Here is a 24,172-nt window from a genome sequence, read left to right on the forward strand (position 1 = left end):
ATGCTGAAAGAAACACCTGAGCACATTCAGATGCAGGAATTGGAGTGTTGTTCGAGTCAGTAAGGATAATGTCATCAGAGCTGCGGGGATTAATAACGCGCCAGAATCTTCGTGGGTTATAGGTGATGATTGTTGGCAAAATATTGCTGAAGAATTCCCTGCGGGTTTTTTTTTTAGTAATACTTGGTATTCTTTATCGCTTTGCTTATACCTTTCAAGAGAATGAGTAGTTCGATGCGCTTTGGCTTGCCTGTACAGACGTTTTTTCTTGTTATTAGCTCTACGAAGCCAGAGATCAAACCAGGGTAAACTTGGGTAGCACTTTATCGATATAAGAGGAATGCACTCATTGATGAGGTTAGTGTGAGGAGGTGAAGACTGCAGGTCAAATTTACGCATTAACATTCATGAGTTATAGGAAAGAAATAAACGAGGCGGCATTTGCAGGAAAGGAAAATCTAATTGAAGTATTGAAATGAAACGGGGGAAAAACAGACAAGAGAGAGAACAAAGAGGAAAAAGGAAAGAAAAACAAACACTCGCGAGAAGACAGTCAAAAAGGAAAGTCACACTTAAGTTTCTTTGTGTCCCGGTGATGAGCCTGGTGCGTCGATCGAGGAGGCGTGGCTGGGCGTCGGGGCAGACTTTAGGCACGTGTGTCGGGTTCCCTTCGTTGACACCCGGTTGGCGGCGTTCTCCACGGCGGCCTCAACGCTGCCGAAGAAAATAGCGTCTGTGTGCTCCGGGCACGACCCTCAGGTCCGGTAGCCCAGGTACGCCACGGAGATGTCAGAGGCGGCCCGTGTCGAGAAGCTGTCGGCTGGGCGGGAAGAGAGGCGCCTGGATGTGACGGCCGAGGTTCCCGACGACGGCTGTCCGGGTCTGGTCACCCGGACGTCTGCGGCTGAGGCCCAAGCCTGGTAACTCGGGGAGCCAGCAGAACAGGTCCACCTCCGTCGCCGACCGCCGTCTTCTTCTTCTGCCCCCGCACGTTCTCTCTGCCACGTGTTCCTTTCCTTTTTCTTCTTCGTCCGCCTCCCGTGCGTCTTCTGTAGCCGCAGTGTGGCGCTGGCTCCTTACAGTTAGTAAGTGTAGTTTTGAGCAGCATCCAGTTCTCCTCAACAGAATGAGAGGACCAATCAGAAAGGTATTGCACTGAGAAGGAGGTTAATTCGGAGTTCATTTTGTGAAAGTTAGCCCTGTTGTAGCATCTTACCTTTTTTGGAACAGTTTTCCTTTCGCTGAACAGATAGTTGATGTGCCCGGTGATAATGTCGTGATCGGAAAGGCCTTCATGATGAATGACATCTGAACAAATATTTGGGTCACTGGCTAAGAAGAGGTCCAGAATTTTTGAAGAATGCACCGATGACCGAGTAGGTTGAAAGATAATTTGAGATAACGAAAAGTCGAGACACGTCTGTATGAAGGCATGGGCTTCTTTGTCACAAGGAGGGGCAGACAACATATCCCACCTGATGTTAGGAAAATTAAAGTCGCCGAGTATGAGCAAAATAGAATTCGGGAAACGCGCACACACTTCACCTAATAGGCGATGCAATTCATCAGCAAAACCGTTACACATGTCAGGAGGACGGTAAAACACTCCAATTAAAAGGTTAGCAATGCCGCATTTCAAAAAAACAAACGCACATTCAATGAAAGAGGTGACTATTACAGGTATAGCTACAATTTCCTTCTTAATTGCAATGAGGACACCGCCCCCTCTCCGGAACTTCCTATGGCAACGAAAAATATTAAAGCAGGATTCAGTCAGCAGAACACAACTGTCTGGGATAGCATCGTGCAACCATGTTTCCGTTAAGGCAACAATCGTGGCAGAATTAGAGTCAATGAAGGAAGAAAGAGCAGCGGCTTTAGGAACAACGCTTCTGATGTTAGTGTAAAGAAAAGAAGTGAACTTAACTGAACGCTCGGAACAGGGTGGAAACGAAGATGAAGGACCGCTGAAACGACTTCATGTACTTGTGGAACGGGAGATACGAACTGCACAGCTGGTGTTGTGATCCCACTGATATACATCTTTATTGATGTGAAGTTTGTCAAACACAAGCTTAGTTTTGTCCCCCTCTTTCTTAACTTCTTTGCAAAAATTCAGCAAGTTCCTGCGCTTTTCGCGAACGGTAGCAGAATAATCACGAGAAACACTAAAGTCCGAATCTTTTAACTTGTGCCCATTGCTGAGAACGTTTTCAATTTCTTTACTGCTGTTAAATTTAGCGATGATGGGCCGCGTCTTATCCGAGGAATGACGCCCTAGGCGATGAACACGCTGAATTGAACCAACAGTGATTTCGAGTTCGCGACTGCAGAAATCAGTCACGAGCTGTTCAGAAGTTTCCCAAGATTCAGATTTATCAGTATCCTTGATGCCATAGAATAGCAAATTAGACCGCCGGGAATTGTTTTCAAGATAATCAATTTTTTGCTCCAATTTCGACAAATTACCATTACCGTCTCTTGGAGGCTGCTGCGAAGAAAGAGACACAACCTTTGCTTCAAGATCATGAACGCGTTTTCTCAATTGATCTATATCAGTTTTTAGGCTGATATGAATGAGAAGAACCTTATTTACAGCCTCAAGAATACTGGTGTTATTGGTCTCAAGACGTTGAACGGCATCAAAGACGGAATCCAGCTTTTCTTCCTGGGCCTTCGTCATCGGCCCAGGATTAGCTTCTACGTCGCCGCCGAGCAAGAGCAGGCGCCAAAGATGCAACAAGTGAGCACGAGTTCGCTTCAGACAATTTGGTACATTGGGAGGCCACGACACCATCACTAGGCAAACGTTATTGTCGCGATAACAGTTGGTTTTCAAATAACTAACCTGTGAAAACATTGGGCGTTGAAGCGGATGCACAAAAGTGGTGTCGTGGCCCAAGGTGTCCGTGGGAAGACTGCGCTTATGAAGAGGGTGGTCAGCTGATACCGTCGCCAGTTGCCTGACGACAAGCCAGGACGAGTCCAAAATTGGCGGTGGGTTGGCAGGTAGATGGCCGGTTGAAAAGCTGCAATTGCTTGATGACGCTTCAGTGCAGGATGTGATGTCGGAGTGCCAACCGTCGAAGCACAAATCGCCCGGAACGGGCAGCGGGACGGACAGCAGCTGGTGCAGCAACATCTGTGAAAACATTGGGCGTTGAAGCGGATGCACAAAAGTGGTGTCGTGGCCCAAGGTGTCCGCGGGAAGACTGCGCTTATGAAGAGGGTGGTCAGCTGATACCGTCGCCAGTTGCCTGACGACAAGCCAGGACGAGTCCAAAATTGGCGGTGGGTTGGCAGGTAGATGGCCGGTTGAAAAGCTGCAATTGCTTGATGACGCTTCAGTGCAGGATGTGATGTCGGAGTGCCAACCGTCGAAGCACAAATCGCCCGGAACGGGCAGCGGGACGGACAGCAGCTGGTGCAGCAACAGCAGCAGGAACATCTGTGAAAACATTGGGCGTTGAAGCGGATGCACAAAAGTGGTGTCGTGGCCCAAGGTGTCCGTGGGAAGACTGCGCTTATGAAGAGGGTGGTCAGCTGATACCGTCGCCAGTTGCCTGACGACAAGCCAGGACGAGTCCAAAATTGGCGGTGGGTTGGCAGGTAGATGGCCGGTTGAAAAGCTGCAATTGCTTGATGACGCTTCAGTGCAGGATGTGATGTCGGAGTGCCAACCGTCGAAGCACAAATCGCCCGGAACGGGCAGCGGGACGGACAGCAGCTGGTGCAGCAACATCTGTGAAAACATTGGGCGTTGAAGCGGATGCACAAAAGTGGTGTCGTGGCCCAAGGTGTCCGCGGGAAGACTGCGCTTATGAAGAGGGTGGTCAGCTGATACCGTCGCCAGTTGCCTGACGACAAGCCAGGACGAGTCCAAAATTGGCGGTGGGTTGGCAGGTAGGTGGCCGGTTGAAAAGCTGCAATTGCTTGATGACGCTTCAGTGCAGGATGTGATGTCGGAGTGCCAACCGTCGAAGCACAAATCGCCCGGAACGGGCAGCGGGACGGACAGCAGCTGGTGCAGCAACAGCAGCAGGAACATCTGTGAAAACATTGGGCGTTGAAGCGGATGCACAAAAGTGGTGTCGTACAATAGTGTGCCTGACCTTAGGTAAGACGAGCGCTGAGTCAAGCGGGCCACTTTCGAGCAAATAATGGCCTGTAATTTTACTGTTTTGGCTTACTGCCAATAGAAAATTCCGCTGGGATTAGAAAGAAAAAAAATCGGGTTTGGATACTCCGCACCCGCTTTTGAAAGCCGGTTTCTTCTGGTTATACTGTAACAGCGAAAAACTACGTGCTGCTGAATAGTGTGCAGGAAGATTTTGACATTCGCAAGAAATGAAATCAAATTTTTCTCAACTGAATTGTATCTAGTTCTTTTAAGAGACCCGTATCTACGGTCTGTTGAGTGTGCGCAGAAGATACCACTGGCAGCATTCTTCACGGCAACGCAGCACATTGAAACTAGTGGTCTGTTCTGTGGAAATAATCGCTTGAGTCTGCAGCTGGAAGGCGGAGCACACTGAACTATGCCATAGCTTGCTATTGCTTCTGGCGTGCACAAGGTATTATAGTCAGGCAAATAATACTCGACTGATACCCCTCGAGGGGGAATTAGACAACCCTAACAGCCCTACTTGTGCAAGAACTGCTGGAAATAGCCCGAAAAAAAAAAGCTTATTAAATCATCAACGTACTTGGGAAGACCCATTTGCAGTTGTTTATTGAGTATTAGCTCGCAGATTCGAAAAATTAGAGCCATCAAAATGCGAGATCGGTATACGGTGCGCAAGGGTGATATTTCGATTACCGGCGGCATAGAAAATGAGCATCATTAAGGTGTGCTGCCGGGCTAATTGGTTCGGGGTTAAAAGTTGTGAATCAAGGCGCTATATAAACACGCACGCAAGGACAGGACAACAAGCACTGGTGCGAACTTATAACTGCTTATTACACCACAGGAGCGCATAAATTTATAGCCGCCAGCAACGTCCACATTCAGTAATTTGTCCCTAGCAATTTCCGAAACTTTGCCACACCGCTTTATCGTGTGTACAGCGAAATTTTTTCCTCAATGTGGGCTGTGGCTGGCTGTTATATATACATGTGATCGTATGGTGTAATAAACAGCAGCAAGTTGGCGCCTGTGCTCGTCGTCCTATCTTTATGTGAGTGTTAATGTAGATCCTTGTTCAACAATTTTACAGGAGATTAAGGAACCTGTTTGCACTATTGCTGCACGGTTGCGACATTTCAGGTCACTGACTATTTGGCTTTGCAGCCCTTGGTAGTACGGGACTAAGCACCATAATCTGTTCTTTTTTATGCGCGCACTCAAATAGCGGCGTTCAAAGCAGGTGGCTTCTCGACATCTGCTTGATGTCGCACGGTGCCTGGCTTTTGCTTCAGCGTCAAATACCGTGCAGTGCGCCCATGTGACTGATGCCATGGCAGACGAAATAGAGGTGCGGCAAATGAGGTACTTATTGGCGGAACCTCATGGTAATAGAACGAGAGGCGCTGTTCAATGTTTTGGGTGACATGGATGGTGAGAAGCCTAATGGCGACCAGAAACGTTTGCGTGCGCATCGATATACATGCGGTGTTAGGTTTGGGTGCTCTATTTTCCCCCAAACTCTATCAGTGCACAAACGAAGCACTGCGTCCTACTTTCGACAGCGAAGAGCAGCGCTTTGCAGCGGTAGGAAACACAGCAATAAACAGTTTTTTTAGCAAGGCCACCTGCGCATTCTTTGGTGCAGTCCTAGCAACAAGTCACTTTATCCTGTGGCTGCACGGCAGGTTCCGCCAGTTTAGTTGCCGAGCGTCCACGCCGTCCCCTAAGTTGTTCGCTTTCGCAATCAATACCCATGGTTTCGAAAATTGAGTACGTGGTCTTTGGTACATTAATGGCCCTCAACTTCGCACTGGGCTTGTACTTCTCTGTGCGGCGCAAGGGGAACTCAGCCCAGACGACGGCGGAGGTCTTTCTTGGGAGCCGCACCTTGCGAGCTTTGCCCTTAGCAGCGTCCATCGCGGCCAGTCTTGTCTCGTCCACCACCGTAGTGGGTGTGGCTGGACACTTCTACGCCTACGGGTTCCACTTCATATGGCATCGCGTTATTTCCATCCCTGCGGCTGTCGTGGCGTCGCGTATTTTTCTGCCCGTCATGTATGGACTTCGCGTGACTTCTGTATTCCAGGTAAGTTCATTGCAATTACTTGACCTATTTTGTGAAAGGAAAATCTCTGGTAATATTTCTGGAGTCCAACTACCAGGAAAACCTGTACGGGGCTTTTAAGCTCTTACTTTGGGGCATGATGCGATATAGTTAATGGGTTAATGTCTATATATCAGGGATTGGTCATTTTCTGTTTGAGATTCTTAGATCACTGACAGAGCACTGGCGCACGGGTTAAGCGATGTGTCACTCCTCTAGGGGCGTATATTACATGTACCCGAAGAACTACATGAAAAAGAAACCAAACGTTGGATCTTCGCACGAAGCCGACACCTTTTACGTGGCAACGACAGCGCCGTCGGCACAACTATTTGTGTTGTGTTGACGGTTCCCGACGGTTCCTGATTGTGGCCAGACGGAAATTAGACGGCGCTAAACTGTGTTCGTTTAAGTGCTTCATTCGGTTCGGTTCCTCTGAAGCGTAATGTACTGTACATACTATATACCACCCCACCGGTACATTAACTTCTATGGTGGTAAAACTAAGAATGCCACAGGAATTGTTTTGATACCTCGCTAGTATCGCACGTACTTCTTGGAATAAGAACGCCTTTCGTAGGACCCTCTTAAAACGGCCTCAGCTCTGTTTGCGAATCGGATTTTTACATTTTCATACGGTTAACTTAAGCCCATACATAACAATTTTTGAATGAAAGGAATTTTTAACTGGAAACAGTTTATGAATGCAATTTTTTCATATATTGTAAGATCTCACCAGAACAATCAATATATTCTCAGGTCTCCCGTCGGCAGGCGTGCATTTTTTTGCTATTATGATTTTTGCTATCGTCCAAAGCGTTTCCTATTGGTTTTCTATGGCAGTCTGAACTACTCAATGCGAGCGATGGAAAAAGTTGAAGATCTTGCTGTACATCGAAAAAATGAACCATCACCTTCAATAATTCTATAAGAATACCTTGAAGTTTTCTAGTATTACAAAATTTGGTCCAACAATCTTGGACGGCCATTTCGAAAGACCGTCTGATTACGGTAATTGAGCACTCGTAAATATGGGGGTGTTATATAAAGGTATATAACACGCATAGGAAAATGAAATTCTAAGGCTACGCATTTCCATCGGATCAGCGTGCCGACTGCATGTAAACTTTTTTTTCTATATGCAGTGTTGCTTGCACGTTAGTGTTGATGTAATGCCTTTTACCTCAAGTTTTCTTTAACGAGATAGCGCCAAGAGTAGCGCGTCAAAGAATATCAGGCGTCGTCGTAGTTGTCGTCGCTAACAGCGTTGGTATCGTTGGCCCTGAGAGAAAACTCCTCAAAAATATCTCCAGGGAAGCAACATAGATGATCCACCTGGGTCACGTGACTTGTGACGTCACAACGGCCTGCCAACTGTTGCAAGTTACAGTTCAATTAATGATTATTCGCGAACGATTGCGCGGGAAGAGAAACCCGAGTCTGACAAGCCCCAGAGGTTGCAGCAACTGCCATATGACGACAGTGGCACATCGCTGCACCACTGCACCAATGTACCAGGAGTGGTATGACTGCTCCCAGCGATCCATAAACGTTAAGTAGAGAGTGACCAGTGCCGGATACATGAGCAATATCTCAATGACTCTATCGCGTTTTATCGTAAGGTGAAGGTGAAGTGTGCCCTCCAGTTTTTTATTTCTTTTTGCATTGCACAATGAGATCTCGACGTGTACTGTGAATGTATATGTTGAAATGCCAGAAGTGGCTTCCTTTGCCAGTGCTTCCTGTTCAGGGGTTGGAAAGCTTGCCAAGTGGAAATCTCTTTTTTTTCTCACCCCCCTCCCCCCGCCCCATCATTTTGTAATGGCGATAAATACATTACAGTGGACAGGGCACTGTGCAGTGGACAGGACACTGTGCAGTGGACAGTGCAGTCCACTGTGCAGTGGACAGGGCACTGGAGAAAGAACTCAGGGATTGCACCTCTAGCATCCTTAGATACGTGGATGACTATCTTGTGGCACTACCAACGGAAGCAAGCCCTGAAGTGGTCAATAACATCATGAAGGTTTTTTTGAAGGTCAATAACATCATGAAGGCGGCGAAGTTTGGGGGCAAGGTCTTGTTTTCAGCCCCTAATAAGCTGAGCAAGGTTCCGGCGTCAGTGAAACGCAAGAAAGAAAACGGCAACGCCACAGAAGGGTGCGGAGTCCGTCATGCCACTCAGTTTGTGCAGTGCAGAGTTGGAGTCGTTTACAGGATTCCATTCTCGTGCGGCCATTTCTACGTGGGTCAAACAGGCAGGTGCCTCAACGAACGCCTTTTGGAACACGCTAATTCTTTGCGTGGCTCCGGTTCGTCAAAACTGGCTGCACATTGCAAATCCTGCCTATGCACTCCGTACTTTGACAACACTGTTGTGCTGTATCGCCATAAAGAACAACTGGTACGGGAAGTAGTAGAGGCGTATCATATCTGCACAGAAGGTGACTCATGTGTGAGCAGCACTTCGATAGCCTTGTCTAAGCGCGAGATATATCTGTTTGAAAAGCGTGGGAGCCTGTAGGTGCTTACCTTTCGCCAATGGTTTTTCCTTTCTTTTTATGTTAGTGGTTTGCGATGACGACGTGAGCCTGTGACGCAGCGATTAGAGATATGTGGTTTATATTTATATGTGGTTTTCCGATTAAAACAGTCAGTTGTAAGTCAGCGCGTGTTCGTGTCTCTCTTTTTCTTGGTCCTTCGTTTTAGTTGCGCTGTTTCGTTCCTTAAAGATAAAAACATCATTATGAACGTTATTATTATAACTGCTCGCTACCTTACTGATGACTTCAAATTTTGCTGATAATTTTTTCCTGATAAGGCTTTTCAAGGAAGTTTCATTCTTAAGTGCGTTTGTCGGCGGCTCGCTTCTGTATGGTGCACATATATTGCCTTAAGCACAAAAATCTCTGCTGTGGTTGTATATATAAGGGGATTCTGTCTCCGCTGTATTGATTTGATCAGTTTGGTATCAAGAGACATGCTGTTTTAATCCGCGAGAAAAAATGCCGATTTGGCCTTTCTCTAACAGAGATTTGAAACTACGCATCCAAGCATTGCCGGTCAGAACATGGCTGCTGATGAAAACTCCTGTTGACACATCTGTTAACAAACGTCCATGTGAAGTATCAGAAAGCATCGAGCACTGCTTTGTCTGAAAAGATGCGATTTTCTTTTTGACGGGCTCCAAAGCAAGAAAAGGAAGACTTTGTTGTAAATTCACATATTGTTGGATATCCTACTGCCAGTAAACATCATCACTAACTACTCGAAAAGCTATTTTATCTTGGACTACACAGCTAGTCGAAAACCCTCATGCTGGACCGGAATGCTGAAACAGTGTTTTCCTCTAAATCCCACTTCTCTCATATGATGATCTAGCTGAAGGACATTTGTGATGACAGTTACTTTATACTGGATTGCTCTCCTATGCTGATGGTGCTGTGTGACCTGGGACTCCTTTTAGTGTCTAGTTTAAGTGTAAATGCGTTTATATCTTTTTTTACGTCATTCTAGTGTTGGCACTAGCATGCCAATTTCTAAACAGCTTTTATATATAGCTGGCTTCTATACATAAACGACTTTCAAAAATACCAAGTTAGAAAAAGAGCACGGTGCGAAGGGTTAGCGCTGCGTTATTGAACTCCTCCGACAGTAAATGGAATCAACATCCTTGGAGTAAGCTCTTTAAAGTTTCTTTTATTTACTAAAATAATAGCAAAGGGTTAATAATTATTGGCCCTGGGGATGTGGTGCCTCTTTGGTTGCATTTTGAGATGCCTCGGAGCTAAAACTGTACCTAAAACTTCAAGCTCATAAGGTTTTTTCTTGTTCTTTTCTCAGCCAACTGTTACCAGCATGGAAATCCTTTCACAATTCATCTTGGTGTGTGCTGACTTAAATGTTGTATTTTACACCCCTCCCAAAAAACAGTCGCACGTTATTGCTCTTCTTGGTCTGCTTGAGCTCGCCTGTGGGATGAGGTATGGCAATGCGCTACCTGGACCTCGTTCACAAAGTAATGGTTGCTCGTTCACTCTCTCGCTCCGCGGAGTTCACTGAGCATTACTGATGTACGCGCTATGAGCCTTTGCGTCCTTAGTTGACTGATTATGCTCCTATCTCTTCTAGTACATTCGGCTGCGGTTCAACTCAGCTATTTCCCTGACTGCTTGCGCCATCTATATGTTCGTCATGGTAAGCAACTCAATTTCGAACTTATAGTACTCGTGCATCTACAAAATAGCTGCTTGTACTAACCAGGGGAATTGTGCGAATTGGTACGAGAAATCTTGACGACTACAGAGAAAAAAATCAAAAAGAAAAAAAAAACGTGCACAATGTGGGAAAGTGGAAAACAGTACCGCTTTATTTGAGCAGTTCCCGGACACATGTAGGGTGTCTCAGACAAGAGTGCTGTGGAGGGATACGCAATTAAGTCTGCTCTTTATAACAGAGCGCAACAGACGCCTTGCTGACACAGTACTGCCTGTTTCCATCCATTCGTACGGAATGCAAAGTTTTACGATTTGGTTGGTCTTTTGGTGTTTAACGTCCCAAAGCAACTCAGGCTCTGAGAGACGCAGTAGTGAAGGTCTCCGGAAATTTCGACCACCTGGGGTTCCTTAACGTGCGCTGACATCGCATCATTCCCGCCGCGGTGGCTCAGTGGTTACGGCGCTCGGCTGCAGACCCGAAAGACGCGGGTTCGATCCCGGCCGCGGCAGCCGAATTTCAATGAAGGCGAAATTCTAGAGGCCCGTGTACTGTGCGATGTCAGTGCGCGTTAAAGAACCCCAGGTGGTCGAAATTTCCGGAGCCCTTCACTACGGCGTCCCTCATAGCCTGAGTTGCTTCAGGACGTTAAACCCCAATAAACGAAACCAATTTTTCATTATTTGTTTATTTGTTTTCATGAGCTTGTTTGGATTGTTTTCTATGATAAATAATCTTGTGCACATCTGTAGTTAATGCTGTGGTCTTTTAGAAGATTTATAACTTTTGGAAGGAGGAAATTTGAATGACGTGTTTTTAAGTTTTCTCTATGCATGCGCAAGGGGCAAAGAGTATTTGATAAGTAGGTTGAAGAATTCGTTAAAGGTACCTAAAAGCTACACAGCTGAAGATAGCGTGATGACAGGGATAAGTAGTCATGATGACGAGCATCATGATGACATTCACAATATCTAGCAGTTTAGTGATGGAGATCAACTTCTCCGGTCGGTTTTTTATGGCGAGTACAGTTCGGCTGTGGAACGTAAAAAGTGCAGTATGACTGTTCTCATGTGCACGTGCCGCCATAGGAACAGGCTGATAATATTCTCAGTACTGGCGATCTTTACGGCCTAGAGTGGGATTGTCACGGGTTCGGCGACTAGTCGACATCATCACCGAGTCCGGACAATGAGGGGGTGGCCGTTTGATGCCCGGCGTAGCCGGTAAGCAAACGCAGTGACTGAGACCGAGGCGTGCTAAGAGGTAACAACAACAAAACAACGTTTATAGTTTCGATTGAACAATGCGGCAGCTTTTACAGACACATAATTTACAGTCTACAAAACAATTGCGGAGAGCACATAACAGTAAGCACACTGAATTAAGTTATACATTGAATATTTCTACACAGGTCAGAACACAAGTGAGAGGCCAATTAGATAAAGTCGATCAAAACTCGGGAGGTGAACAAACATACAGTAAACCGGGAAGCGCGGCTGCAGTCCATCCCAAACACGCAGTCAGTGCGGCCCCCGAAGGCGACGTCCGTCCAGGGCAGCTTGCGGTTTCGAGGATGCGGTGCGGCGGCTCGGAGACCCGGGAGTTCGCGGCGGCAGCGTTTCCACCGACGAGCGGACTGAAGTTCGTTTCCATACGGCCCCCTTTTAAAGCCCTCGCGCGCTAGCGAGCGAGCACTCGCGGCGCCACAGCGGCGGCGTCGAAAAAACAAAACACCAAAAAGCGCAACGAGAGCACGTAGGCACCTACACTTTGACTCTGCATGGCCGCCATCTTGGAGGAGGAAAAAATTAACGCACAACTAAAAAGAAGCCCAGGCTTCGACTCTCGATTCGGTGACCTTGGAAACGCAAAAAAGTAAAACACAACCAAAAAGCCAGTCACGTAGGCCGCAACTTCTTTCCCGCTAATGGTCAGCTCTAGACCGGCAGTATCGGGGACGAGTTTGAGCCGCCTCCGCTTTCGCAACGGGAGGGGTTGTCTACATAACTGAAAAAAGCGTGCATGCATTCTTGCTCGTCCCGAGACACATACAAAGAAACGCGGACGCATCAGTTATATACAAACAAAAGTAATTTACAGGCTGCCGCCACTTCTGTGACACGGCCCCCCACTTTCGGAATATTATCCGATAATATTCTAGACCCACAGAAGTCGGCGAGCAGACCTGTGCACAGATATACAGCGCGTAACAGAACCTCTTATATAAATCTAGCACGCACACACTACAAGTCACCGTGTATACATGCACCATAACACTTGAATAAATTAATAGCGAAAATTAACCGCGCGACAAATCTACAGCCTGCTAAGAAAATCAGCACCGACATTGTCCTTGCCCTTTATATGCTCGACGGTAAACTGATATTCTTGGAGCAGCAAGCTCCAGCGCAGGACTCTGCTTTTGAGCTGTTTGGCTCTTTGGATGTAGCTCAGTGGTTGGTGGTCTGTCTGGACTAAAAACGGTACCCCATACAGGTAGGTGGAAAACTTCTGTATTCCCCAAACTAACGCTAGGCACTCCCTCTCGATTGCGCTGTATGCTGCTTCCCTGGGGAGCCATTTTCTGCTCGCGTATGCCACCGGGTGAAGCGTTCCGTCATGCCGCTGCATTAGTACCGCGCCAAGGCTGGTATCAGAGGCGTCCGTGCGCAGCACAAACTGTTTGGAGAAGTCTGGCAGCCGTAGTATCGGAGGGCTTGAGACTCGTCGCTTGAGCTCTTCGAAGGCTTCCTGATGGGCCTTCGTCCACCTTACGACGTTCCTCTCTCCTTTTCTCGTCAGCTGGGTGAGGGGCTCGCTTATTCTTGCGTAGTCGGGGATGAAGTCGCGGTAATACCCCGACAAGCCAAGGAAAGCGCGTACCTGACGCTTTGTTCGAGGAGTTGGCGCCGCCTGTATCTTGTCGAGCGTTTTACCGAGTGGTGCCAGCTCACCTCTGCCAATGCGATGCCCGAGGAACTCGATGCTTTCCATCCCGAATTCGCATTTGCTTGGTCGTACTGTCAGGCCGGCCATCTCGATTCTCGCAAACAGCTGCCTCAGCGAAGAAAGAAGCTCCTCCCACGTATCACTGGCAACGAGGACATCATCATAGTAGTGCTGCACTCCGGGAATTCCCTCCACCACTCGTTGCATCAATCTTGAAAATACTGCCGGGGCAGTTTTTATGCCGAATGGCATAAAACGGAATTGAAAGAGACCCGATGTCGTTGAAAACGCCGTTTTGGGCTTGGACTCCTCAGTCAATGGGATTTGCCAATATCCTTTGGCGAAGTCTACCTTTGAGAAGTATTTCTTCTCTCCAGCTGCAGCGAAGACCGCGTCCGCTCTGGGCATTGGCTCCGAATCGGCAACCAGGACGTCGTTAAGGCGTCGGAAATCAATGCAAAGCCGGTTCGTGCTGTCTGGTTTCTTCACCAAGAGGACCGGTGAATTGTAGGGTGACTGGGACTTCTCGATTATTCCCAGTCGCTCCATCTGCTGCATCTCTCTTTCTACGGCTTCTCTCGTCGCAAACGGAAGTGGGTACTGTTTTATGTGGACCGGAGTGCGGTTAGTGAGCTCTAACTGGCACTCGGCCCAGTCCGTCTTGCCTGGGACGTCGGAGAAGATGCGAGAGTGCTCTGATATCACTTCTCGGAGCTGTCTCCGTTGATCCGCCGTCAAATCATTAGAAAGCTTCACATCTCGCTCGCCCTCCGACTGTTCAAGCGCCGGAACAGGAATGGCTCCCTCGCTGTCCGATTCGGTAACGCCGCAGATCGCGTGGCACACGCGTTCTATTGGCTGGCTTTCCCGCTCTTCGTACTTTTTAAGTAGGTTGGCGTGAAAAATCTTCCTCCCTCCGGCTGTCTCGATAACGTAGTCGGCCTCTCCTTTCTTCTCTTTGATCTCGAAGGGCCCCTTCCACTGAAGCAGCAGCTTGTTGTTGTCCGTAGGCAGCAAAATCAGGACCTTGTCTCCCGGATCAAACATCCTCTCTTTGGTTTTCCGGTTGTACAGTTTTGCGTAGCGCGCCCCGGCCTTTTCGAGCTCCTCGTGCGCTAGCTTGCACGTGTCTTCCAGTCGATTACGGAGGTCAAAGACGTGCTGGTATGTGGTCTTCGCCTCCTCGTCGAGGTGATGGTTTGTCCAGAGCTCCTTCAAAATGGCCAGGGGTCCCCTCACATGCCGCCCATACAAAAGCTCGAAGGGCGAAAAGCCCAAACTTGCCTGTGGGACCTCCCTGTATGCGAAGAGCAACGGCGCCAGATAGCGGTCCCAGTCTCGCGGCTTTTCGGCGCACATTCTCTTCAACATTAATTTCAGGGTGCCGTTGAATTTTTCGACCATCCCGTTCGCCATGGGGTGGTACGGCGTGGTATGCAGCTGGCGTATGGAGGGAAGTCGAGCCACCTCCTTCATTAAGTCGGAAGTGAAATTGGTGCCTCGGTCGCTTAGGACTTCATTAGGGACTCCAAATCGAGAAAACATTTCGACCAGTGCCTCAGCGACCCTCTCAGTTTCCACGCTGGGCAGCGCTACGGCCTCTGGGTACCGGGTAGCATAATCCATTAAGGTCAGGATGTACCGGTTGCCATGTTTGGAAGGGGGCTGGATTGGGCCCACAATGTCTATGGCCACTCTTTTGAATGGCGTTTCGATGAGCGGCGTCCTCCCCAGCGGCACCCGGGCGACCCGGCCCTTCGGGATTGTCCTCTGGCAGATGTCACAGGAGGCGACAAATCGCTTCACGTCCGCGGTGATACCCGGCCAGAAAAAATCTTCCAAAATCCGGTCCTTCGTCTTTTGGGCGCCTAAATGTCCGGCCATTATTCCGTCGTGCGCAGTTTTCAGCACCGCCTCTCGATGACACTTTGGAACGACGAGCTGGCGCACGATCCGCCCAGTTTTCTCGGTGTAGATTCGGTACAGTACTTCATTCTCTTTCTGGAATTCTATTTTTCCTTGCGAATCCCTACACGTCACTTTCTTGCCAATTTGGGAGAAGCAGTGCTTGAGCGACTGGTCCTCTGCTTGCTCCTCTGCATAACTCTTCCTGCTTGGCTCCACTGCGACGCCGGGGGTTTTAAGCGCTTGGAACTTCTTGTTTTGCTCCCTAGCTTTCGCTCTTGTTACAACCGCTGCAACTTCCTCTTCAGCGAGCTCGTTGCTGACCGGTTGTTCAACCAATTCCTTCGGGTCATCTGGAGCTCTGGCGCCTTCTATGTTTCCGAGAATTAAGTCATACAGCGGCTCCTCCATGCAGAGCACCGATATAGTCCCAGAAAAATACGGGGTGTCGATGTGAACCCGCGCCTCAGGCAGCCTCTTAGCTGTTCCATCCACTAGATAAACTGGCCTCTTCTCTCCTGTGAGCTGGTCGTCGTTGATAAGCTCTCGTCTCACGATCGCCGTATTGCATCCGGTATCCCGCAGTACCGATATGCTCTTGCCTGCCAACGTTCCAGCCACCACCGGCAGTCCTTCAACGAGGAATTTCGGTCGCGTCTGCATGACCGCGTTCACAACGGGAATTTTATCCCCATTTTTGAGCTCCAGGTAGCCATCGCGAATGCTCTCCTCATTAACGTTCTTGGCGGGTGAGTAGACGCACGATGCCTGAGGCCTATCCTTTACCGCTGAGCGGCACGCATCCGCCTTATGTCCCTTTCGCCCGCACTTGAAACAGGTGACGCTAGTACTGTTACTGGTGTGGGTACGGCACTGTGAAGCCTGATGCCCAATGCGGTTGCAAAGGTAACAGCGAGGCGGTGCTCGTTGATTGATTCTCTTTCCTTCGCTTTCGGGCCTCACGGCATCGTCTCGGCTGTCTTTCTTCAATTTGGAGAGATTCAGGCTTCCTTGCGCTTCTAAAAACTGATCAGCTAGGTCCAACATCTCTCCTAGCGATTTTGCCTTCCTCTCCTTCAGGTAAAGTGCCATGTTGGAATGACAACCTTGTAGGAATCTTTCCTTAATGAGGAGCTCTCTGAGTTCCTGAAACTCTGTCTTGATGCCTGAAAGTTCGATCCAGCGGTCAAAATAGTGGCTGAGACGCGCTGAGAACTGAGCTGCAGTTTCGCCATCCGCCGGTTTTCCTGTATTGAATTTCTCTCGAAATCCTTCTGCGGTGAAACGAAATCTCTTCAAAAGGGCGGTTTTCACCTTCGTATAATCCGCTGCATCACCCGGCGGCAAACGCCCATAAACACTAAGGGCTTCCCCACTCAGACAAGTAGCTAGCGCTGTCGACCACTGGCTCTCCGGCCACTTCTGGTTCTTCGCAATGCTTTCAAATCGTCTGATATACGCATCTAAATCATCCTTCCGGTCGTCAAATGGGATCAGGAGTTTACTTGTGTTTAACTTCAAATCACCTTTGTCCTGGCTCCCTTCTTTCTCTCTTGTCTCTTTCTCTAGTCGCTGACTCTCTATTTTTAAACGCATAATTTCTATCTGACGTTCGTCAGCTGCCTGAGCGGCCGCGCGCTCCTGCTCCGCTCTCTCTCGGGCAAACGCCCGCTCTTCGCGCTGCTTATCTTCGACCCATTTTCTGAGCTCAGTGCCTTTCAGCCCCAACTGGCTACCCATAGCTATCAACCTTTCCAGATCCATGCTTCTATCTCCAAGCACACTTTCAGTAACACAGCTACAAGCTCAGCACAATGCAAATCCTATTGATACACGACACCTCTATAAAGTCGGCACAGTTCAATACCTCAACAAGTCTCCCTCTCAGTTCACCACGTTCCCTTCGCATCAAACGTCCTGTCGCGGACGCCAGTTAATTGTCACGGGTTCGGCGACTAGTCGACATCATCACCGAGTCCGGACAATGAGGGGGTGGCCGTTTGATGCCCGGCGTAGCCGGTAAGCAAACGCAGTGACTGAGACCGAGGCGTGCTAAGAGGTAACAACAACAAAACAACGTTTATAGTTTCGATTGAACAATGCGGCAGCTTTTACAGACACATAATTTACAGTCTACAAAACAATTGCGGAGAGCACATAACAGTAAGCACACTGAATTAAGTTATACATTGAATATTTCTACACAGGTCAGAACACAAGTGAGAGGCCAATTAGATAAAGTCGATCAAAACTCGGGAGGTGAACAAACATACAGTAAACCGGGAAGCGCGGCTGCAGTCCATCCCAAACACGCAGTCAGTGCGGCCCCCGAAGGCGACGTCCGTCCAGGGCAGCTTGCGGTTTCGAGGATGCGGTGCGGCGGCTCGGAGACCCGGGAGTTCGCGGCGGCAGCGTTTCCACCGACGAGCGGACTGAAGTTCGTTTCCATACGGCCCCCTTTTAAAGCCCTCGCGCGCTAGCGAGCGAGCACTCGCGGCGCCACAGCGGCGGCGTCGAAAAAACAAAACACCAAAAAGCGCAACGAGAGCACGTAGGCACCTACACTTTGACTCTGCATGGCCGCCATCTTGGAGGAGGAAAAAATTAACGCACAACTAAAAAGAAGCCCCAGGCTTCGACTCTCGATTCGGTGACCTTGGAAACGCAAAAAAGTAAAACACAACCAAAAAGCCAGTCACGTAGGCCGCAACTTCTTTCCCGCTAATGGTCAGCTCTAGACCGGCAGTATCGGGGACGAGTTTGAGCCGCCTCCGCTTTCGCAACGGGAGGGGTTGTCTACATAACTGAAAAAAGCGTGCATGCATTCTTGCTCGTCCCGAGACACATACAAAGAAACGCGGACGCATCAGTTATATACAAACAAAAGTAATTTACAGGCTGCCGCCACTTCTGTGACAGGGATCCTATGATCATCTACTCGAACGGCTAAGTAGTGCGGCTTAGGTGGGCACAAAAACCTTATGACTGTTGGGCCCCTTGTCGCCATTCTTGTTCACCATACACAGTGTGTTTCATTAATACTTTGCACGATTTAAAAAAAAAAGGCTTTTTGAGTTCGAAGAGCCGCTCTCTTTGGCATAATATTGACATCGGTGTGGTACATCACAATACATATAAGACGTGCTACTAGTACGCTTGTTAACTAATACTGAAATGTGAAATTCTGAACTATTGCTTTCGCGGTCTTTAATTAATGAAAGGCATCTAACCCATTGTAGGCAATATCCATATCAGGTTTTATAATTTCGAAAATGCGGTTAACCTTGGCGCTGTGCTCGAACAATTTTTGGCTATTTCAGTGAGTTACGAGACCTGGAGATGTAGCTTTGCCTGAAAGCTTCTCAAAAGCAGATGTATTTTGGCGCGATGTAGCCAAAATTTCTCGACTACAGCGCTGATGGTAACCGCGTTTCGAAATAGTAAAAACTTATATTGATATTACTTACGGTCAATTACACGCCTTTCAGCAATTAAGGACCCTAAAAGCAATATTCAAGAATTTAGGTAGTCAATATTAGTTAACCATCCTGCTAGTTATCAAGTTTCAGCTGCATTCGGATTTACCATACCACTGGCAATGCTGTGCCGAAAAAGGGCGCTTCTAACTCTAAAAGCCTATTTTTAAAAATTATGGAAAGTCTTAGGTAAAACACTATATAGCAAGAATAGCATAAAGCATTTTAAATGTAAAACAAGGTCTCGTATTTTATAGCCCACCCCACAACTGGTCTAAAATGGGTAGTGCCGTTTAGTAATGGCTATGTCGACGATTTCGTGCACAAAAACTTGTCGGCAGCTGTTTCTCTGTTCTTGTGAGAGTTAAGCGAAAAACAATGTGTGTGATAGAGGATGGTTGGTTGGTTTATTGGGGTTGTAACGTCCCGAAGCAACATAGGCTATGACAGACGCCGTAGAGAAGGGCTCTGGAAATTTCGACCACCTGGGGTTCTTTAACGGGCACTGACATCGCACAGTACACGGGCCTCTAGAATTTCGCCTTCATCGAAATTCGGCCGCCGCGGTCGGGATCAAACCCGCGTCTTTCGGGATGTCGTGAGGATAATGCAGGTCAAAACTTGGCCGATGTGAAGTAATTATTTAATGAATAAGAGCTAAAAATATCACTTAGATGTGCCTAAACATTATCGGACGTTGATGTACTGTCAGGACGTGAAAACAGCACTAGACATCGAGATTCCTGAAAAAACGTCATCATGTGACAGAGGATGATAAAATATCGTTGTACACCAGATTTTATTGACCTGGAGCAAAGAGTTTTAATTAATTAGCAGTCAAAAGACAAATTAGAAGCCAAAAGACAAATTAGAAGTCAAAAGCCGGGCCCGGGCCGAAAGCCCGGGCCCGGCTGGGCCGGGACATGATTTGTTTTGCCGGGCCTGGGCCGGGCCCGGGCCTGAAGTTGCGGGCCCGGGCCGGGCTCGGGCTTAAAGCTGTGGACTCGAGTCGCGCTTGGGTCCGTACAGAAACGGCTGGTGTCCGACTATTCATTCATTATTGCGGAGTGAAGTACACAACTGCGGCATGGGAGCAGCGACATGGATGAGCAATGGGCTTTAGTACGCGCTGAGAAAAAAGAGTAAGCTTTATTCATTGACTTATTTATTTTCTTATTTGCACGCCACGGTAGCTTAGTGGTCAAGGCGCTTGATTATTGAGCCTCGGAACCAGGCTTTGCTCCTAGCCCCGGCGGCCGCATTTCTATTTAAGCGGCAAGCATGACAGCCATGTACTTTGTATAGTATCGTTGCTCGTTGAAGAAACCCAGGTGGCCGAAATGATCCAGAGCCCTCCGCTCACTCACAGCCTGACTCCCCTTGGGCCCTTAAGCCGCAAAAACATAGCTCTTATTTTATAGGTATATTTTTCTCATGTGAGAAAATTCACAAACTAAAGCGCATTTGGTTTTGTTTTTGATCAGCTGACCGGAACGTCTCGTAAATGAAATAGCCACAAAAGCTCGCGAGAGTCTGTATATCTCATCTTATAACCACATCTATCCCTCCTCACTTCTTCAGCCTGGTTGTCATCGCAAGTGTTTTGCCCTGTAAGTTATCACGTGGTTCGCGTGTTATCTTCTGCTCCATCAGTAAGAGTAAAATTCAACCGCTCTTTATTGGCCATTTATCGTTCGTTATCCCAAAACATACCTATAGACTATTAGAAAATCATTCTTAAGAACATATTAGTTTAGGACGCTTATAGTCTTCAAAACACACACCGTGAAATACTGAAGCTTTTAACTTTTCATTTCTGCTGAAAGGCGACCAGTTCGGCTATGAGTTCAACCTGTGAGATCGCGTTCACTAAAAAAAAAATGTCATCCCACTGCTTGCCAGGCAGCTTTAATGTTCATACTTCCGAGCGGCAAAATATAACTGATTAAGATCATGGGGGAATGCAAAGTAGTCTATTAAGCGCGTATGCAGCCTTTATTATTTGGCTCCCGGAACATCCGAGTTTATCTTTGCGCACCTACACAAGATCAGTGACCAAAAAACTGGCCTGGCGAGCACTACTCTTAATCACTTCCTTCTGGGTTAAAAAGAACCAACTTTCTGCAAGCCAAACTGTGGTTTCAGAACCTTTGACGGCCAGTTTCTTATCACTCTAGCAGCAGTCTACTTGCTGTGAGTGAGCAGTATACCTCAAGCGTTACTGTAAAACGGGCCGGGCCGGGCCCGGGCTGGGCTTCACTCCGGGATTCACGGGCCGGGCCGGGCTCACTAGAGCGATAATTTAGCTGGTCTGGGCCGGGCCCGGTCTTGAAGCCGCGGGCCTGGGCCGGGCTCGGGCTTCAGGTCTCGGGCCCAGGCCGGGCTTGGGTCTCAGACTGAGGCCCGTGCAGTGCTCTAGTCAAAATAGGCCCGGACGTGCATATAGTGCGAAAACGTGAAAATAGATGCAGACGTCAAGATTGGAAGAAGTAAAATGAGAGGTAAAAAGTCAAAGGGGAGAAAAAGAGCAAAAAAGAGAGGCAAACAGACTAAAGGGAAGCAAAGAGAGACAATGACTGTGAAGGAGGCATCAATCCTCTCACATTCTCCCAATGCGGGCAGTCGCAGCGATCTCCAACGTTTTTAACCTGCTCTCCTAGTGACCTGCAAAACTTGCCTTAATTTTTCCGCATTACGAAGTGCACTAAAACTAGCATACATTTTTTACAGGTAAGCATTGGAGCGCTAAGCGTCTTCGCAGCAAGCCTTACTATTGTGACAGGTAGGAACGCATACCACTCGGATTTACACTGCGTCCACAGCTGTATGGTGAACATAGAGTCATTTTATCATTGTAGCTAGTACAGCGCGAAAAAGACGATAGCAAAAAGAAAGATACACCACAGACTGCGCTTTAACTGTGTGCTCTCGCCTCTTGCGTGCAGTGCCACCCACAATAAACTTTTACCAACTCGCCCAGCTATCCATCCTTCTTCAGTGTGATTTTATCCCGTTTTTCAACCGCGAAAAGTTATTAAAGTATACCATAATGTTTAGTTATTATTAGCTTGGGAAAGCTCGACGCTTTAGAGCATGGCGCTATTTTTATGACTGTAACAGGTTTAACGAGAATAGGATCCAGGCCCTAATTTCTGAAGCTGCCAGGCGAAATATGCCTAACTTTTTAAATTTACACAGAAAAGCTCTTGGGTCTCGTCGTGCTAGGCGAGCTTCTTGCCTGCCCCCCCCCCCCCCCCCCCACCCCCCTCCCAAAATAACTTTAGCCATGTGAGTGCGGCTTAATTGCAGCATAAGGAGATCTTACCTAACATTTGCCTTGAATCTGCTCCTCAAAAATCGCGCCCTAATCAAGTGCGGGGCACATCTCGTACGTAGTCACGGCATCAGGCCACACTTCCTCTGCAATTGGCATTGCAGTGCTCTTGAAGAAATGCAGCGTCGTTCAAATAGCGTAAAAAGAATTTAGAAGTTGGCAACCTGAACTGATCACCTGCGCACGCAAACATTTGCAGTTCGTGAAACAAATCGTGCAGTTTTGAGGCTTGCTCCGCTGCGCTTCATTGTCTATAACCATAATAACTGGATAAGTCAATGCGATAAAAACAACGCAGCTGACCTATAGTGACATGCGAATCAGTAGTAGCTGATTAATTTTGTTTGTCGTGCAGCTAAAACTGCGTTCTTAAAACAGCCAAGTGCATAAATGGTCTGACAGGAAGCAGGTGAAAAATGTGAGCAATAATAATGGCTCGACCTTATAAGTGCACACAGTAGAGCCTGCAGTTACGTGCTACATTTCTGTATTGCCAAGTCACTTGGGAAAAGGAGCAACCAAAGCTCATAGCAAACCTTCGCAGAGTTTTTCATATGCAGAAAAGGGGCTCTCTCTGAGTCAGCACAATATTCATCGTTGTATGCGTTTGCTATAACTGCAACATTAACCTACAGTTTGTTTTTACACGGCGTGTGTAAAAGAAAACAACTGCTAAGGGAAAAATTTCGTCGTCTTTCTCGTCTTTGCGCTTCGTTTCTTTGGGGTTTGTTCGGGAGTAGTATTTAATTATGACTGCCGCGTCTATTTGTATTTATCGGTCTTGTCTTTAGTCTGTTGTTCTATGGTTTCTAAAATTGAAGCTAACTCGCCCTAGACCTTGCCCTACTTTAGGAAACCTTTTTTTTTTTACTACGAAAAATTTCAGCCACGGCATTCAGCGTTCGATATTGTATGTTAAAAGAGGACATTGTGGACTCGCATGTCGGCTTTTTTTGAACATTTTTAAAATATCGATTGCTTGAACTGTCCTTAACAATACTTATCTCTTAGCTTACTCATAACAGGGAAGTTTTAACGTTATATTTATTTCAGTATTTGGCTTTCCTCTTCTCTGGTGCAACATCGCTATCGGACTCTGTGGAACTATCTACACAGCGTTGGTGAGTCATATTGAAAACAATCATTGCTCTTGCATCTCTTGTATTTGTCTGGGAAAGTGTATGCGGTTGCCACATGTACTGAACACGCAGGTTGAATGACACTACAAAACTGCCCTTCGCGCGCATACATGCGAGCTCATAGGCAAGTGATAAATACCAACTCGCTCAAGGCACATTTTGTTGCATATTCAGGAGCGTTGCCTGCTATTTATCAAAATGGTAGCCGTCTGTACAGTACAAAATGGACGCTCTCGAGATCTATAGATTGCAAAACTCAATTCATTGAAACCTACTTCCACAGCTGACGGTTTTGATGCGTTCGTGCCACCCAAGTAGCCTTTCATTTTCTTCACTTTAAAGATTGATTGTATTGTCACTTGTATTTAACATGACGAAATAAATCTCTGCCTTACAGCACGATGTCCTTAAATTAAAAATAATGCGGAATAGTTCTTTTTTGACCTGTCAATGTGCGTAATGTGTTTCGAAATCTGTTCCGCGGCTGGACATTATGTTAAAAAGCCAGCAGAATGTTTTAGAATGCTCATCGTTTTACAAAAGACAAACTTGCGCTTGGAATATGGTCGGTTACTGCTAGAAAGGAACCGCGGAGAATAGGATGTTAGCTCTGCAGTTTTCAGTGGCGCAATTATACTGTCCAACTCTGAAATGTTTTTGAAAAAGTAAAGTGGACCTGACTAACGATTCTAAGAGCCCACGGTTCTTACTCCAAGAATCGAGATACCAACGCTGATCTTTGATGTGTACTTTGATGTAAATAATTTTGTATCAGAAATACCTAAATGGGCATATATAAAAAATCGCGCGAGTATGCGTTGCTGTCAAGGACCATCCCGCTGCGTTGAGGGGGAGCTGTTCGAGAGAATATCTCAAATTTGTTGCATCGCATTTACCGCAGGAAGATGCAATTATAGACCAAGG

The 24,172-nt window shown here is 47.4% G+C and overlaps 2 protein-coding genes across 2 annotated transcripts in view; one reads left to right on the top strand and one right to left on the bottom strand.

Annotated features, from left to right (window-relative positions):
* Positions 1 to 5,879: 5,879 nt before the first annotated feature.
* Positions 5,880 to 24,172, top strand: part of LOC149325288 (sodium-coupled monocarboxylate transporter 1-like) — a 63,580-nt gene continuing 45,287 nt past the window's right edge. Inside the window, exons 1-4 of the mRNA XM_089564223.1 lie at positions 5,880 to 6,212; positions 10,362 to 10,427; positions 21,506 to 21,557; positions 23,163 to 23,230. Of these exons, the coding sequence (XP_089420349.1) occupies positions 5,880 to 6,212; positions 10,362 to 10,427; positions 21,506 to 21,557; positions 23,163 to 23,230 (519 nt within the window). The remainder of the gene's footprint in view (positions 6,213 to 10,361; positions 10,428 to 21,505; positions 21,558 to 23,162; positions 23,231 to 24,172) is intronic.
* On the bottom strand, positions 14,030 to 18,074 carry LOC149325289 (uncharacterized). The gene is made up of 2 exons (XM_089563323.1): positions 14,952 to 18,074; positions 14,030 to 14,059 (listed from the first exon to the last, which is right to left on the bottom strand). Exons 1-2 carry the CDS (start codon positions 17,061 to 17,063, stop codon positions 14,030 to 14,032), a joined length of 2,142 nt encoding a protein of 713 aa, XP_089419449.1. The 5' UTR covers positions 17,064 to 18,074.

Source organism: Amblyomma mixtum, chromosome 10 (genome assembly GCF_055824585.1).
Source record: "Amblyomma mixtum isolate Tamu chromosome 10, ASM5582458v1, whole genome shotgun sequence".
Classification (NCBI taxonomy): domain Eukaryota; kingdom Metazoa; phylum Arthropoda; class Arachnida; order Ixodida; family Ixodidae; genus Amblyomma; species Amblyomma mixtum.

Excerpts from the sequence above, each read along its gene's own strand:
- LOC149325289 (XM_089563323.1), bottom strand. The coding sequence starts at position 17,063 with ATGGATCTGGAAAGGTTGATAGCTATGGGTAGCCAGTTGGGGCTGAAA. Across the intron at positions 14,060-14,951 it reads AAACTGAGAGGGTCGCTGAG|GCAAGACGGACTGGGCCGAG; the intron begins GCACTGGTCGAA and ends CCGACGTCCCAG.